At 35.5% G+C, this 14,567-nt stretch overlaps 1 protein-coding gene across 1 annotated transcript in view; it reads right to left on the bottom strand.

The window, feature by feature from the left end:
- Window positions 1–1,309: 1,309 nt before the first annotated feature.
- Window positions 1,310–14,567, bottom strand: part of LOC126334646 (ATP-binding cassette sub-family C member 4-like) — a 283,425-nt gene continuing 270,167 nt past the window's right edge. The window contains exons 24-26 of the mRNA XM_049997091.1: window positions 12,771–12,900; window positions 5,368–5,478; window positions 1,310–4,290 (exon numbers count right to left, since the gene is read on the bottom strand). Of these exons, the coding sequence (XP_049853048.1) occupies window positions 4,231–4,290; window positions 5,368–5,478; window positions 12,771–12,900 (301 nt within the window). The 3' untranslated portion in view covers window positions 1,310–4,230. The remainder of the gene's footprint in view (window positions 4,291–5,367; window positions 5,479–12,770; window positions 12,901–14,567) is intronic.

Below are 14,567 nucleotides of genomic sequence, written 5' to 3'. Positions count from 1 at the left end.
TTCGCTCTATTAGGTGAAGAGCTTGTCTCCTGCATTTCACCCTTCTTGCTCAACACTGAAATTTCAAATTCCGAAAAATACAAGTTAGCCTATTACACTGAAATTAACACAGTTTTTGATATTAACTATAAAGAAAACTGAAATCCAAGATGGAATAACAACAGTATTTTGAAAAGGGATGGATTAGTACTCACCATATAGAGAAGACGTTGTGTCGCAAACAGGCACAACAAAAAGACTGCCATACATTTAAGCTTTTATTCAGAAGGCTTTCTTCTGAAATAGAAAATACAGTCACACAAGCACAACTTATACACACAGGACCACTGTCTCTGGCTACTGTGACCAGACACAGTAGTCATGTGTGTGCAAGTTGCGCTTGTCTGAATGTGTGTGTGTTTTCTATTTTGAAAGAAGGCCTTTTGGCCAGAAGCTTAAATGTATATCAATCTTTTCATTGTGCCTGTCTGCATCCAAACACCTCCTCTATATGGTGAGTGCATTTGTGCATTTCACAATGATGTTATAATGAAAGACGTCTTGTATTGTTGTTTCTTCTTATATTTCTCTACACTTGACAACTGCTGAGGACCACTGTAACATTTCTTCTTGTGGCTCAGTCATTTCTGATATCACAAGTTCATTGTGCAAAAACCGTGGATATAGGATGTAATATAAGGAGTTTCTTTTAAGTGGTAGAATAAAAACTTTGAACTGTGCTGGCGAACTTTATCACTGGTTACAAAAATTGTGATATATCTTCACTGTACCACAGTGCAGAAAACTTCACTCAAGGTCTTAAGCCACTCACAATACTGAAATATATTTCACCAAGCTGTGAGATATTCCATTTCCAATCCCTTCATGTAATGCAGTTTGTTACAAAAATAATGATATATACTTTCTTTTTATACAAAAATTAATATTTATTAAAAGTTTTACCAAATAAACTGTAATAACAAATGTTTTCATATATTGAAGATATAAAAACAGTTCATCCTTTACATTTTACCTTTACATCACAGATGATCTATTTACAGTTTGACATTAGAAAAAAAATCCTTTATTCAAGAGTGCAGGCATCCTCATTTCAAGAGTTACACTACACTGAGAGCAGTGTATATAGTAATGGCAATATTTTTTAAATGTTACACTGACATAGATCTGGCACATAGCAAACACCATTTATTGCTGAAACGTATTCTGAATAGACTTCAGTATGCAAAGAATTAGAGCCAAATACAATAGTATTTGTGTTTCTATTATAGCCCTCTCGAAAAGGTCGCACTGTGATCTTATGTGGCATGACTTTGGACACACTTCAATTCATTCAGACTTCTTGAATGTCAGTGCTATTTTACATAGATCACTGTACAAATGTTTTGTTTTACATTGTCTCAGAAGTGAGGCAGATTTGTTTTTCTACTTCTAAAAATACTCAGGCTTCCCGTATTATTAAGCTACGAAATATATAAGTTGTAAATGTAGGAAGCTCTTGTACTGATTTCTTACTTTTTGTATTCTAGGAATGTAACTTTCACCCCTCTAACCTCCATGGAAAGCTTGTAAAATCTAAAATATTTTCCAAAAAACTTGATTGTACTTCTAGTGTAAGATGTTTTTAAGGAAAAGTACATTTTGAATAGCTTCTGAAAAACTTTAAAAAACAAGTCCAACTTAAAGTAGCAAAAATATTTCCAGGTACAACAGATCTGGCAACAGTTAACTCTTTGTACAAGGCATCCTCCAATTTATGTACATTAACATCTGCCTGCACATCAGAGGCAGCACATTTAATAAAATGTTAGCATCATTGTTTATTTACAATTGGCACATTATAAATGTTAGAGAGGTTCAAATGTTTCATCTTTTTGCCAGTGTAATACATATTTGTAATGGATAAAAAACATTTTTGAAAAGAACGATCCATCAAGATGTATCATTGGAACAACTGCGTGTATGTAGCACATCTTTAATAACATCTATCCGGACCCTAAGCTGTCAAGCCAAATTTTTAATCTTGATGCTTGAGTGTTGTAAAAACTAAAATAAAAAAGACTGCATGAGTGACTTAAATAATCTCAATATTCAAACAGAAGAAAAAGCACAGAACAAAGCTCTTCAGCTTAAATGTACTGTGTTCCCATTGCCAGATAACAGATATTTTTCTGGAGCAGGCTATATTTGTGGTTGTGCTGGTAATATATGACAAAATAGTTTAAAAGGTCGATGCTACTCACCATATAATGGATATGCTGGTCGCAGATAGGCACAACAAAAAGACTGTAGGAAAGTGAGCTTTCGGCCAACAAGGCCTTTGTTGAAAATAGACAACATACACACACACACATTCAAGCAAATGCAACTCACAAACACATGATCACAGTCTCTGGCTGCTGATGCCAAGACTCTGGCCTCAGCAGCCAGAGACTGTGGTCATGTGCCTGTGGTCATGTGTTTGTGAGTTGCATTTGCTTGAATGTGTGTGTGTATGCTGTCTATTTTTGACAAAGGCCTTGTTCGCCGAAAGCTCACTTTCTTACAGTCTTTTTGTTGTGCTTATCTGCGATTCAGCATCTCCACTATTTGGTGAGTAGCAACTATCCTTTTCATGATATTGTTACATTCCATTCAGGAGTTTCCATTGTTTAATATACGATAAACAAATACAGCAGAGTTGTAGGAACATTAAGCAGTTTGCGAGCCATAATGAGATAAATTATCTTAATGCAATCAGAAATACAGTGAATGAAGGTATTCACATACTTCAACTGATGTAATATCTTTAGTGAAACCACAAGAGAGAATATTTAAATTTAAATTATAAGTGGTCATGATCTGTGCTAATAATCCATAACATTAATGCAAAAAAGTTATAATAATCTTTAATTAGTTTGGGGGCATTTTTGAATGTTTCATACTGGTGATGATACAAATTTAAAATACAATATTTTATAAAATAATATTGTACAATATCTCTAATGGACCAGTGAAAATCTAAAAAGTGCTTTCCAGTGGTTGCAGATACCCAGATCAACTGTCTGTTAGCAAGAAGTTCCGAGATTCACTAAAAACCAAAAGAATAAGTAGCTTGAAACTATTTTGACACATTCATCAGCATTACTAAAAATACCAAAAGAAATAATAAAATAATTATTACTCTTTATTATGTAGCTTGTCTATAATCATCACAGTTTTTACACAGTTGTCTAGAATGTGCATTGATCTCAAAGGAATGTGAACACAATTTTTTAAATTAAAACGAAATAGTGTGGATAAACACAGTATATGGTTACATTAATTCATTCACTGCATTTAGTATTCAGCAATGGGCAGTTCATGTTTGCTCCAAAGCTGACTGTGACCATTGAGACAATTACATTCAAATGAAAGCTGAATTTACCACAAATGTAATTCAATGCAACTTTTCAACAAATGTGGCAATAAATGTATGTTGAGTGTAATATACACTGAGCATAAATTTCAGAAGTAGTAAGCATTGCAAAGTAAATGCCCAAAAAGTAATAATATTTTTAAAGACAAGGAGAAAGTATTTAATTGTAAAGGAAACAATTTATTATAACATTTTACAAATAAATAATCACAGTTCATGGTACTCTGTTCTCTCTCTCTCTCTCTCTCTCTCTCTCTCTCTCTCTTTCTCTCTCTCTCTCTCTCTCTCTCTCTCTCTCACACACACACACACACACACACACACACACACACGTACTCTCACTCACTCACTCACACACACTGTAATATCCACTCATACATGTGGATTCACATACATGTACAAACATATCTCCACAGAGTAAAAATAATATTGTTTCCAATACTGAATACTGTAAAAAGGCCCTCAAAGTAACAGCTTTTACATATTTTCGATAGTTTGAAATCACTTTCCTAATTTCTCTTCAGTCATCTAATTCAGTGTTTCAATAGAGAAATGAAACATTAAGTGAGAAGTGCCTCACTGTACGACTGTCTTATAGTGCACTAAATATACGTCTTTTTCATTTATTTTGACCATCGTCACTTTGTCAAACATTCACTCAGTCTCCCAGTATATTGCTGGTATGCTTTTGACAATTGTGTCCCAGTGAACATCATTCACACTAGAACCACATGTACTACAGTAGTACATAGTGGCATCCGATGTTTAAAGCTGCATGATGTGTGAAGCCCCCATATACACTTATTGATGAAGGTAGGTTTCACCTTTAATGTGCTTTAGAGCTTTGTTGTTTCATTCTCCACAACAGCATCTCCTTCCACTGTCTTTCTGTATGCCTGAAAAACAAATATGTTGAACATTATGTATTGACAGAAATGATTTTTTTACATTATGACATAAGGAATAGATCCATTGTGACAACCATTCACCTGCAGTTAATTAATTTGAGACACATGTAACAGCAAAGAATATTCCACTAGCTCCCAAGAAAACTACCACACTTTTAACGTTAAAATACTCTCACATGTACAACAACGTATCTGCTGCTTTGTGAGCAGCTCCCTTGGAATCTGAGGGGGACGGAACACAATAAAGTTTGTAGCTGGCAGTGTTAGTTCCTCTCTGGAACTTCTTTGCTCCCCCACCCTCCACTTCCATTTACATGGGCAACTGCTCATAAATAGCAGGTCACTGTCACTGCAGACAGTTGTGTACATCTGTGTGCACAGTTTGTATCTTTGGGACAGACATCAATCAACTGCAGGTGAGAATTGCCTTTTCTCATTTTTGTTATATATTGTTTCCAAAAATATCTTCATACCAAAGAATTTCTTACATAAATATGGCACTCGCTATGTGCCACTATTTTATAAGTGAAAGACATGATTTTGTGAAAGGTATAAATTTCATAACAATTGTAGGTTATTTTAACATTAACTCTTTCTTGAAACTACTATTTTCAAACTAAAAATTACTTAATTGTGAAAGGCAGATTATGTGTGAAATTATTCGTATTTTTGGGTGACTTTTTTCTGGAAATAAATTCACTTTACAAAGTAAAAAGTGCAAGTGACAGAAGAGAAATGTTATTTAACAGCTACTGATACAGGAACAACTGGTATATGGTTGGCCGAAACAGCCCAGCTCTGAGTGATATTGTATCAGATGATGTTCTTCTTCGGTACCACGCATTGTCAATTATGTTATGTGCAAATAAATTGATAAGCAATAAAGGCTAGCCAGTTGGATAGACTCCAGTGTAAAACTTTAAACTTGCTCACTGAAAAGACTTTGTTATATTTTTACATTATTATCTCACAACACTATTTTCTGTGATTTTACTGTCATGCAGTATTGTATAATTGATTTTATAACAAATCAGGTAAAATGTAAAATGTGTTATTATTTCTCACCTGCTGTGCTACTAAGAAGAGATTCTCGGCCATAATCTTCCCAGTCTCTTGAACAAGCTTGTAGAAGTAACCATCAGGATTCTGCAATAGCTTGTATGGGTGATCATACTCCTGTAAATTGATATAAAACCAATAAAAGTTCACACATTTTAAATATAGATTTGATATAAATTACATACAGCAATTCATTATTTCACCATGTTTTGTAGATCTCATCAAAAAGAAAAATCTTCGGGGATGTCGAACCCATCATGGTACAAAGTAACAGGAGACACGTAACTTTTACAATTTTAATTTGTATGCTGCATTAATAATAATCTGTTGCTTCATTAACTAATCAGATGTGTGTTCCTGCCAGTAATACGTAAGAAAGTAAATTAGAAGGAAAACCACTAATTTGAAAAAAAAAAAGGTGCCTTCTCATAATTATTAAGTAGCTGCTGTTGATCCTCTGTTAGTACTTCAATATTTACCTCATTACAGTGATATTTTCTCAGAGATAATAGTTACCTAAATTTGCAATAACAGAGACCTGCTCTCAATATACTACTTCTTGATATGCAGTTAATAGAGTGTTTTCAACCCTTGAAACTAGATAAACAGATAATTTTTAGGAGTCATCAATGAGGTATATTTTCAATTTATTTTCAGTTGGTTATGAGTCCCAGTTTGTCTCTTTTTTTAGGTGGGAGAACTTGAAGAACTTTCCACAAGAGTACTAGTACCTAACCTCACTGTGAACCTTAGGCAAAGAAGCAAAGTCTACATGAAAATTTATTTGTGTTGTGCAGATCACAGTTCAGCTAAACTGCTGATGTGCAACAAATGCCATTAAGGAGTAAATGTTCTGGGAAGTGGAAGAATTCCAATATCTTTTAAAATGATTTTGCAAGATTGGCATTTGTTTATTTTACACAATGTTTTTACTATACTCTTCTGTTAAATAAATACATTTACAACAGGTATACTGCCTCAGAAGATAAGACAATAAGGACTGAAAGTATCCATATTAAGCTAATACCCTTGTCTTCAAGTCAACACAATGAGAGATATTTCTAAGAGCAAAATACACTGGACTGAGCTTCTGCATTAGTTTATCCATCTGTTGACTCCAGCTCAACTTCAGCAGAGCAAGCTGGGACCCATTCCCATTTTGTTTTGTTATTTGCCTCCTCAAATGATTTGTTTTGTTTTGTTTTTGTTTTCCTTATTATCATTAGTGTTAGTGAGAGAAACATGCCATAAGGTAAAACTGCCATTCTGTAATTCCGACTAAAAGACCAGACTCAGCTTTGCTAAATTACATTAGTTAGAAGAATTTCCTAATTAATTTGAACCATTTCAAGTAACTAGTTTTGCTAAGGCTCAGTTCAGTTAACTAACACTAATTATTTCCTATTCCAGTCACATTGCTGACATGTAGACAGATATAATTACTATATTACTGATAAAGTTGGGAAAATTACCCATAGAATTCCTTAAATTATTCATGTAGCTAATTTCCAAAAAATGATAGGAACATCTGCATTTAATTAGTTCCTGGGTAATTAACACTTTTATGTATAGTATCATTTATTTAGCTATTCCTGCATTTTTTTTTTTTCAAGAAGGCTTATTTCAGTCAAAACTCTTATTGTAACATGATATTAAAACCAAAACCAATTTTTCTGCACAATTTAATTAATTTGAGATGTAAAATTCTAATTGTAAATTATTGAAATTATGTACTTGACAATGTGAAACTTTAGTAGTCATTTTTGCAAAACTAGCAATGGGCCTGAAGCCATTTTGATGTCAGTCTGTTCCAAGATTTCGAGTGTGGAACCTGTGTCAGTCAAAACAGCCATAATGTACTTATGCAATAATGTGTTTAACTTAATATGAAACCATACTGTGAATTACAACTGTTAATAACATGTGCATGTTATCTTGAATATGAAAGACAGTCAAGCCTAGGTTCCAAGTGTTGAACCCATGTCAGTCTGAACTGTAATAATGTAATGGTGCAATGATGTGTTGTTGTGAATAAGAAGATGGAAAATGAAGTAGGACAATTAATTGTGACTGGTGATTGACCTTACGTGGCACATGTATTGTTCATCTGAGTGAGACTGTTGTTGGCCAGTTAGGTTATACGGCACAGTAACTATTGTTGTGTAATGAGGAGGTGCACTATGTGGATACCTGGTAAATGAGACTTAATTATGTAACTAAGACACAGACTGACCGTATAACTAATTAAGTGAGGGGGGTCTGACATTTATGGAAGTAAAACCTCTGAAACCAAATGTGTGTGTGACTTGACCACATTATTGGCTGTATGCACCCATATTTACATCCAATTTTTTTGCCATGATCACTGCCACTGAGAAAGTACAAGCTAATTCATGACCAGGTATGTTACAAACTTGCTATCCAGTTGGATGCCCCACAGTTTTTAAAGTATGGATGTTAATGTCTGTGTCTGTGCTTACAGTGCTATCTGGTCATTTTTGCTTGTTTGGAATGATTATTTGTTGCTTAATATCTCCATGCTCCTTCCCCTCCCCCCCCCCCCCCACCACCACCCACTCTCTCTCCATTCGGCTCTTCCCCATCTCCTTTTTCTCCTAGTCCTTAATTATACTTCTCAATTCATTTCTCTTCCTCTTAATCCCTCTTTACTTCTCACTTGATCCTCATCATCTTTGGACAGAGATGGCACAGTGATTACCAATGTATTACTTTGGCATCCCATTCTCCCTGACACCTCCACCATCATTTTTGTCTCTCCTTGTCCTCACAACAAATAAGTCTCTCCAATCTTGGAGTCTGGGTGACCTGCCCTTTGTTTCTAACCTTCCCCAACATAATCTTTTATCCTCCCTAGGGACTATATAAGCTAAGCTAGTTTATTGTACTTATTTGTGTCTGTTAGCAGTGCTGTAAATTTCACCGTTTGAAGTTAAGTCCTGGCTGCCATTCACAATTTTGTAGTTTGAACAGATGGAAATCATTATTGCACATTTCCCATTGCTTATCCACCATAGTTATATATGCAGCAGCTGAAGAACATACAGAGTGTACATGATAAACAGATGCTTTATGTCACAAAAATTCATTTGTTATAATTTCAGAAACTGACTGGCAGACTGCCTGGACAGAATTTTATACTCTGCCAGAAACAAAAATTAGTACACCTCTTTTAGAGGTTTCCAATACACTCAATATTTATTGTTACAACAGTGTGTGTGGAGTACATGAAATGATTACATTTACAGATCATTAGCAAGTGGTTCTGAGGTAACGGGTACCAAACAATGCTGAAATATGCATATTAGTACATGATATAGCTTCCATGGGCAGCAATGCAGGTGCTGACTCTGGAATCCAGTCGATCATACAGATGGCGAATACTATCTTGGGGTACATTATGCCACACCTGCTCAAACTGTTGACGTAATTCCATAAGAGTTGTTGGTCCTTACACAACCACTGCTTTTAGCCCCTTGCCTCATGGCTCATATTCCTGTAAGATACCTAGATGCAAGAACTGACCTATCCTATACATCCTCCGACCACCATTTACTCCAGTCCAGCCATGAACATCACCTATCCCATCAAAGACAGGGCTACCTGTGAAATGAACCATGTGATCTACAAGCTAAGCTGCAACCATTGTGCTACATTCTACATTGGCATGACAACCAACAAGTTGTCTGTCCACATGAATGGCCACTGACAACCTGTGGCCAAAAAACAACTGGACCACCCTGTTGCTGAGCACATCACCCCACATGACATTCTTCATTGCAGTGACTGCTTCAAAGTCTGTGTGATCTGGATCCTTCCCACCAACACCACCTTTTCTGAATTGTTCACGTGGGAACTCTCCTTGCAATATGTCATACGTTCCCATAACCCTCGTGGTCTCAACCTTCATTAGTCACAGTCCGTACCCATCTAGCTCCTTCCCTCTTCATCCCAGCACTATACAGCCCTCTGTTCTACCAACACTCCCAGCTTTCTAACTTCTCTCATTTTCCACTGCCCCCTCCCTCTAACCTCCTCACTGCACCTTGCTATCCTACCTTCTGTCCACCTCGTCCCTGTGCATGTTTCCACTAGCAGTACCTTACAATCCCAAGCCCTGTCCCAGCTATCCCTCCCCTTCCCCACCCCAGCCTCTTCCTTACCCCCACCCAGTTGCCTCTCCCATCATGCACAGCTGCTCGTAGTCTGGCTTCAGCTGCCAGAGACTATGGTCATGTGTGTGAGAGTTAAGTTTGTGTGACTGTGTGTGTGTGTGTGTGTGTGTGTGTGTGAGAGAGAGAGAGAGAGAGAGAGAGAGAGAGATGCACATCCTGCAGAGCAAGTTGAGTCTCACAAGCAGTGCGTGGGGGAGCATTATCCTGTTGGAATAACACATCACATTCTTGGTGCAAGAAAGGTAAAAGACCAGTCTAATAACAGTCTGCATGTACCAAGTTCTGGTTAACATCCCCTCCAGAAAAAGCAAAGGTGAATGAGAGTTGTAACTTGCATCCTGACCATAAGACCTGAGGAGGTGCCAATGTGTCTTGGACAAACACACTCTATGAGACAGCACTCACCAGGTCTACATTGTATGACAACCATTGCTTGCATGATGGAAGAATTTGATTTCATCACTGAAGATCATAGCATGCCATTCCATCTTCCAAGTGATTCTCTGATGGCAGTATTTGGGCTGTGCTCATTGATGCTGTGATGTGAGTGGAAGACAGCTAGAGATCTACTCATAGTCCCACTGCTAATAAACGGTTTGCAAAAGTTCACATTGAAATGTCTGGGCTCACAAGTCATCTTATCTATATTGTGGTAGCAATGGTGGTGGACAGCACTGAAAGCATTATCAGTACATCTACTGTCATATGCCATCATCAGGTCAAAATTGACATTGTCTTTCAAGGTGTACTAATTTATTTTTCTGGCAACGTATGCATATTTAACTTACATTTGGTACTGATGTAGATATAGATATGTTCCTTCTTTTCCCTTCTGTTGTGTGGCAACACAACTACAGTTTAAGCAGTTATTACAGTTAATCAAAAGACCTGGATGACATGTAAATTATGACTGAAAGCTGAAGCTTGTTTCTCATATTTCAAATGGCGTGCCCAGGTGTGGTATAGACACAAAAATGGATTAGGACAGCTTGCGTTTTAAGCTTTCATTCTCCTTCAGAAGGAAAGGAAATCTAAACATATAGCCTAACACTGTATCGTGACTCTTGATTCTGCCGTGTATCCATATGTCTAATGGCCTCCTATCAAGAGAAAAATAAGTTTGGAACACAGCAGCCTAACCACTTTATTACTACTGAGGGCTTTCTTTTGATAGTGAATGGTGGACTGTCCTCTAAGATCTAAGTGAAGTGTTTATTTTACAACAGTGAGCTAAAGCATATAATGCAGTGCTCAGTTATTAACATTGTACATTTCTCTTAAGGGCTATTGTTTTTTCAAAATGTGCCTACTCTTTGGTACTGTTTGTAACAAAAAAAAAAAAGGAAAACAAAATGACCATAGTACATATGAAGTACAGAACCATAAAACTATATTCCAGAACATTTGCATATATACAGTACTTTGTATCACAATCCAAATTTCGTAAGTGGTGCACTACATTGACGTAAAAATCTTAGACAAACTTCCACTCAGGACCTTCTTTTGAAGGTGAATGGAGGTATCTGTCTTCTCGTATGCAGGTGAAATATATTTTGTATAACCATTGTTAATCATTTGTTAAAAATAATATGTAAAATTATTGGACCTTGCTTATTTGTGTATCTTGATAGTGCAAGTTTATATCCAGCTACTATTTGCAGAATGATATATCCATTACTGTTGCATATAATTATAATAAAAATGTTGGTTCCATAACACAAGCTTTATAAAGAACACAAATTTTCTTTCAAAGAATCCTTGAGCATTTTTTTTACACTTTTTCGTGTGCTGTCTTTGCCTTTAAGAACCTTAATAGCATGTCTCTCATGAATATGTTCAATCTTTCCTGTTGTGTCTATATGTTGCCAAAGTACCCTACTGCCAATTGTTCTTGCACTGATGCAATATATTTTGTAAATCGTTCTTCATCTCCTGTATTTTCCTTTCCAATTGCTCCAGAGGGTTAGCACATTACATGTAAGTTATTCTACCCATCATTAGATAATCCAATAATCCTTGAAAACACTGACCATAACCCTTCTGGTAAATTTAATGGTTTTGCCTTTTTTGTGCTGGGCCATCAGTTTTCATCCACCATTTAGATTGATATTTTGTTTCTGGAGTGAGGTTGAGGACTCATGTCTCACCCTCAATCAGTTGGGTTATTGTAAAAATTTCTGAAAAATTGGCTTTTCTCTTTGCTTTTAGTTTTTGCTCAACAAATATAGAACCAATTTTCTTTATGTAAAATTTACCACACTCTTCCTACTAATAGGCATCTGGTGGTAATTATTTCATATGCCTTTACTCATCAGTTGTACTGTAACTTGGTTTCACTTTCATAATGTTTATTTACATCTGTTATTGTAGTACTGGGACAATCTTCATGTGGATCTTAAAGACAATACTGTCATATCTCACTTCTTAAATAACAATTGAATGTTGTATTAATGTTTATTGGCAATGGAACTGTCCAAAATAAAAATAAAAATTGTGGGTTCTAGTTTATCCATATGAATGGAACAAACTCAACGTAACTACTTAAAATTTTCATATAAACAGTGCTAGTCTAAGTTAACGTTTGAGTCAGGTTACTACACCAAGATGTATCAATAAAATTTTTATTTTTTATTTTAATACAGTATCTGTACCAGATTTAGACATTATGCCCTTGCTCTCATACATATTACATCTGTCTGTTTAATAATGTAACAGCCTTTTAAGTGGTTTTGTTAGTGAATGGTTCAATTTGATGTAGGAAACGGCCCAAGTTGCAAGATTCAGTTTTTTTATTTAAATTATGACTGGTTTTAGGTTACCTGAACCAAGTTTCAAATCATCCAAATAGACAAAATAGTATATCCCAAAATACCATGCAAACCATGTTGAGATTGTATGTACAAGTGTATAACAGTCAAGTTTTTTTTGTTTTTTTTTTTTTTGTTTTGGTACACTTGTATGTACAATCTGAATATGGTTTGCAGGCTATTACAGAATGTACTACTTTGTCAGTTTGGGTGATGTTTTGAAAATGGAATCAGGTAACCAAAAACTAGTCTTCAATTGAATAAAAAACTGAATCTTGCTACTTTAGCTGTTTTCTACATCAAATTGCTTAACACAAGATGTTGTCCCATTATAAACCCAGCATGCTGGAAATCCATAAATAAATCAATACTTTAAATGATTTACTGATGTATAACATAATCCACTTACCACCATTGTTCCTGCATCCATTACAAGGACTCTGTCAGAATCCATAATTGTGTTCAGCCTGTGTGCTATGGTAAGAACTGTACAGTCGTTAAATTTTTTACGTATGGTTTCTTGGATAAGGGCATCAGTCCTGAAAATAATAAGCACTATTAAAGGAACACTGACACATAATGTTTGCTAGTCCATTTAATCTATTTCATGTATGTTGGGACATGTTCAAATTTGTTTCTGCTTCCATTTGTTTAGGCAAGGAACATTGACATATAATTCTGTCTAGTCCTTTTAATTTATTTGTGTATTTGAAATTTGTTTCTGCTTCCATTTGTTTAGACACATCTAAAAGAATACTACGACACTTTAAAACAGTGTTTATGCATGTTAATAATACTTATAAATGAAAATTACCTATTAAAAATAAAAACTGTTAATAAGAGGTAACTTGTTATTCAGCCAGTGGCCTCTAGAAACAAATATATGTGCATCAAAAATTTCATTTATAAGTATTATAAGAATCACAATCAGTGTGTATCATTTCCTTCTTTCAGTAGATCTTTCCACGTATTCAATAATTTGTTTTTGTCATTGTACTTTAAATGTTCCACACTGCTCATGTCTTGCAGAAATGGTCTAAGCATTGTTGACAATTCAGATTTCACATTTGTTTGGGGTAGCATTGAAAAATGTGGTAGCATTTTGCACAATTCATTCTATAAAAAGTACTGTACTCTTCCTACTGATGTAAATCTGAAATCAATTTTAAACATCAGTCATCCTGTGCTACATTATGCTCATTCTTAATCATTTTTGTTCATATCACACTCTAACTAGGTAAAAGTTTGAGAGCAATCATCTCACTCCTTGCATTCCATTGTTAGGGGTAGGTGGGGCTTCACAAGACATGGCCTGTATCTCAATAGGGGCTGGGGTGATAGCAAAATCTTTAAGGGGGATGGGGGGCACCGAAACTCATGGGAGTACTTTTTTAGGCTAAGATCAGTAGCTAGTTGTCCTACATTGTTTGAAAGTATGCTTAACGAAAAGCTCAGACAGGCAGATACTAGTGATGTGAAAATATCACAAGATTCTCCTAACAGTACAGTGAAAAATAATATATCACAAGATTCACATAAAAGCACAGAAAAAATATTTTTAGTATATTGCAACAGAATATCAGGGAATTAAAAACAAAGTAGATGAGCTTCTTGTTTGTACAGAAGATTTAGAAACTGAGGGTGGAATAGATGTACTATGTCTGTCTGAACATCATATAGTCACAGGTATGGAAATGGTAAATGTAGGTGGATATAAGCTCTCAGAAGATGTAGAGACACTATGTAGAGAGGAGAAGTTGCCATATATGTTAAAATCAGTCACAGTGTGAAAAATATGGAAACTAAAAAATTTTGCGTGAGCAACACATAGAAGCATGTGCATGTGAGCTTAAACTAAATAAAGGCACTTTTATAATTGTAGCCGTGTACAGGTCCAGATTGGCAAATTTTCAACTATTTTTGAAAAACTTGGCTTATTTGTTGTGCTACCTGTCAGACAAAGGAAAGCAAATTATTGTTTGTGGTGATTTCAATGTAGATTTTCTGAAAGAGCCAGATAGAGAGCTTGACCTTGAAGTATTACTTGATTCTCTCAATTTGACATCAGTTATTGATTTTCCTACCTGGGTGGAACAGGAAAGCAGCACACTGATGGATAACGTTTTCATAGACCGTGATAAATTCAATCAAATAAAAACTTTTCCTGTTAAGAATACTCTGTCTGATCACGATGCACAGCCAGTTA

The sequence above is a fragment of the Schistocerca gregaria genome, chromosome 2 (genome assembly GCF_023897955.1).
Source record: "Schistocerca gregaria isolate iqSchGreg1 chromosome 2, iqSchGreg1.2, whole genome shotgun sequence".
In the NCBI taxonomy this organism is placed as follows: Eukaryota; Metazoa; Arthropoda; class Insecta; order Orthoptera; family Acrididae; genus Schistocerca; species Schistocerca gregaria.
Note: the sequence above shows the minus strand (reverse complement) of the source record. Positions and strands in the feature narration are given on the sequence as shown.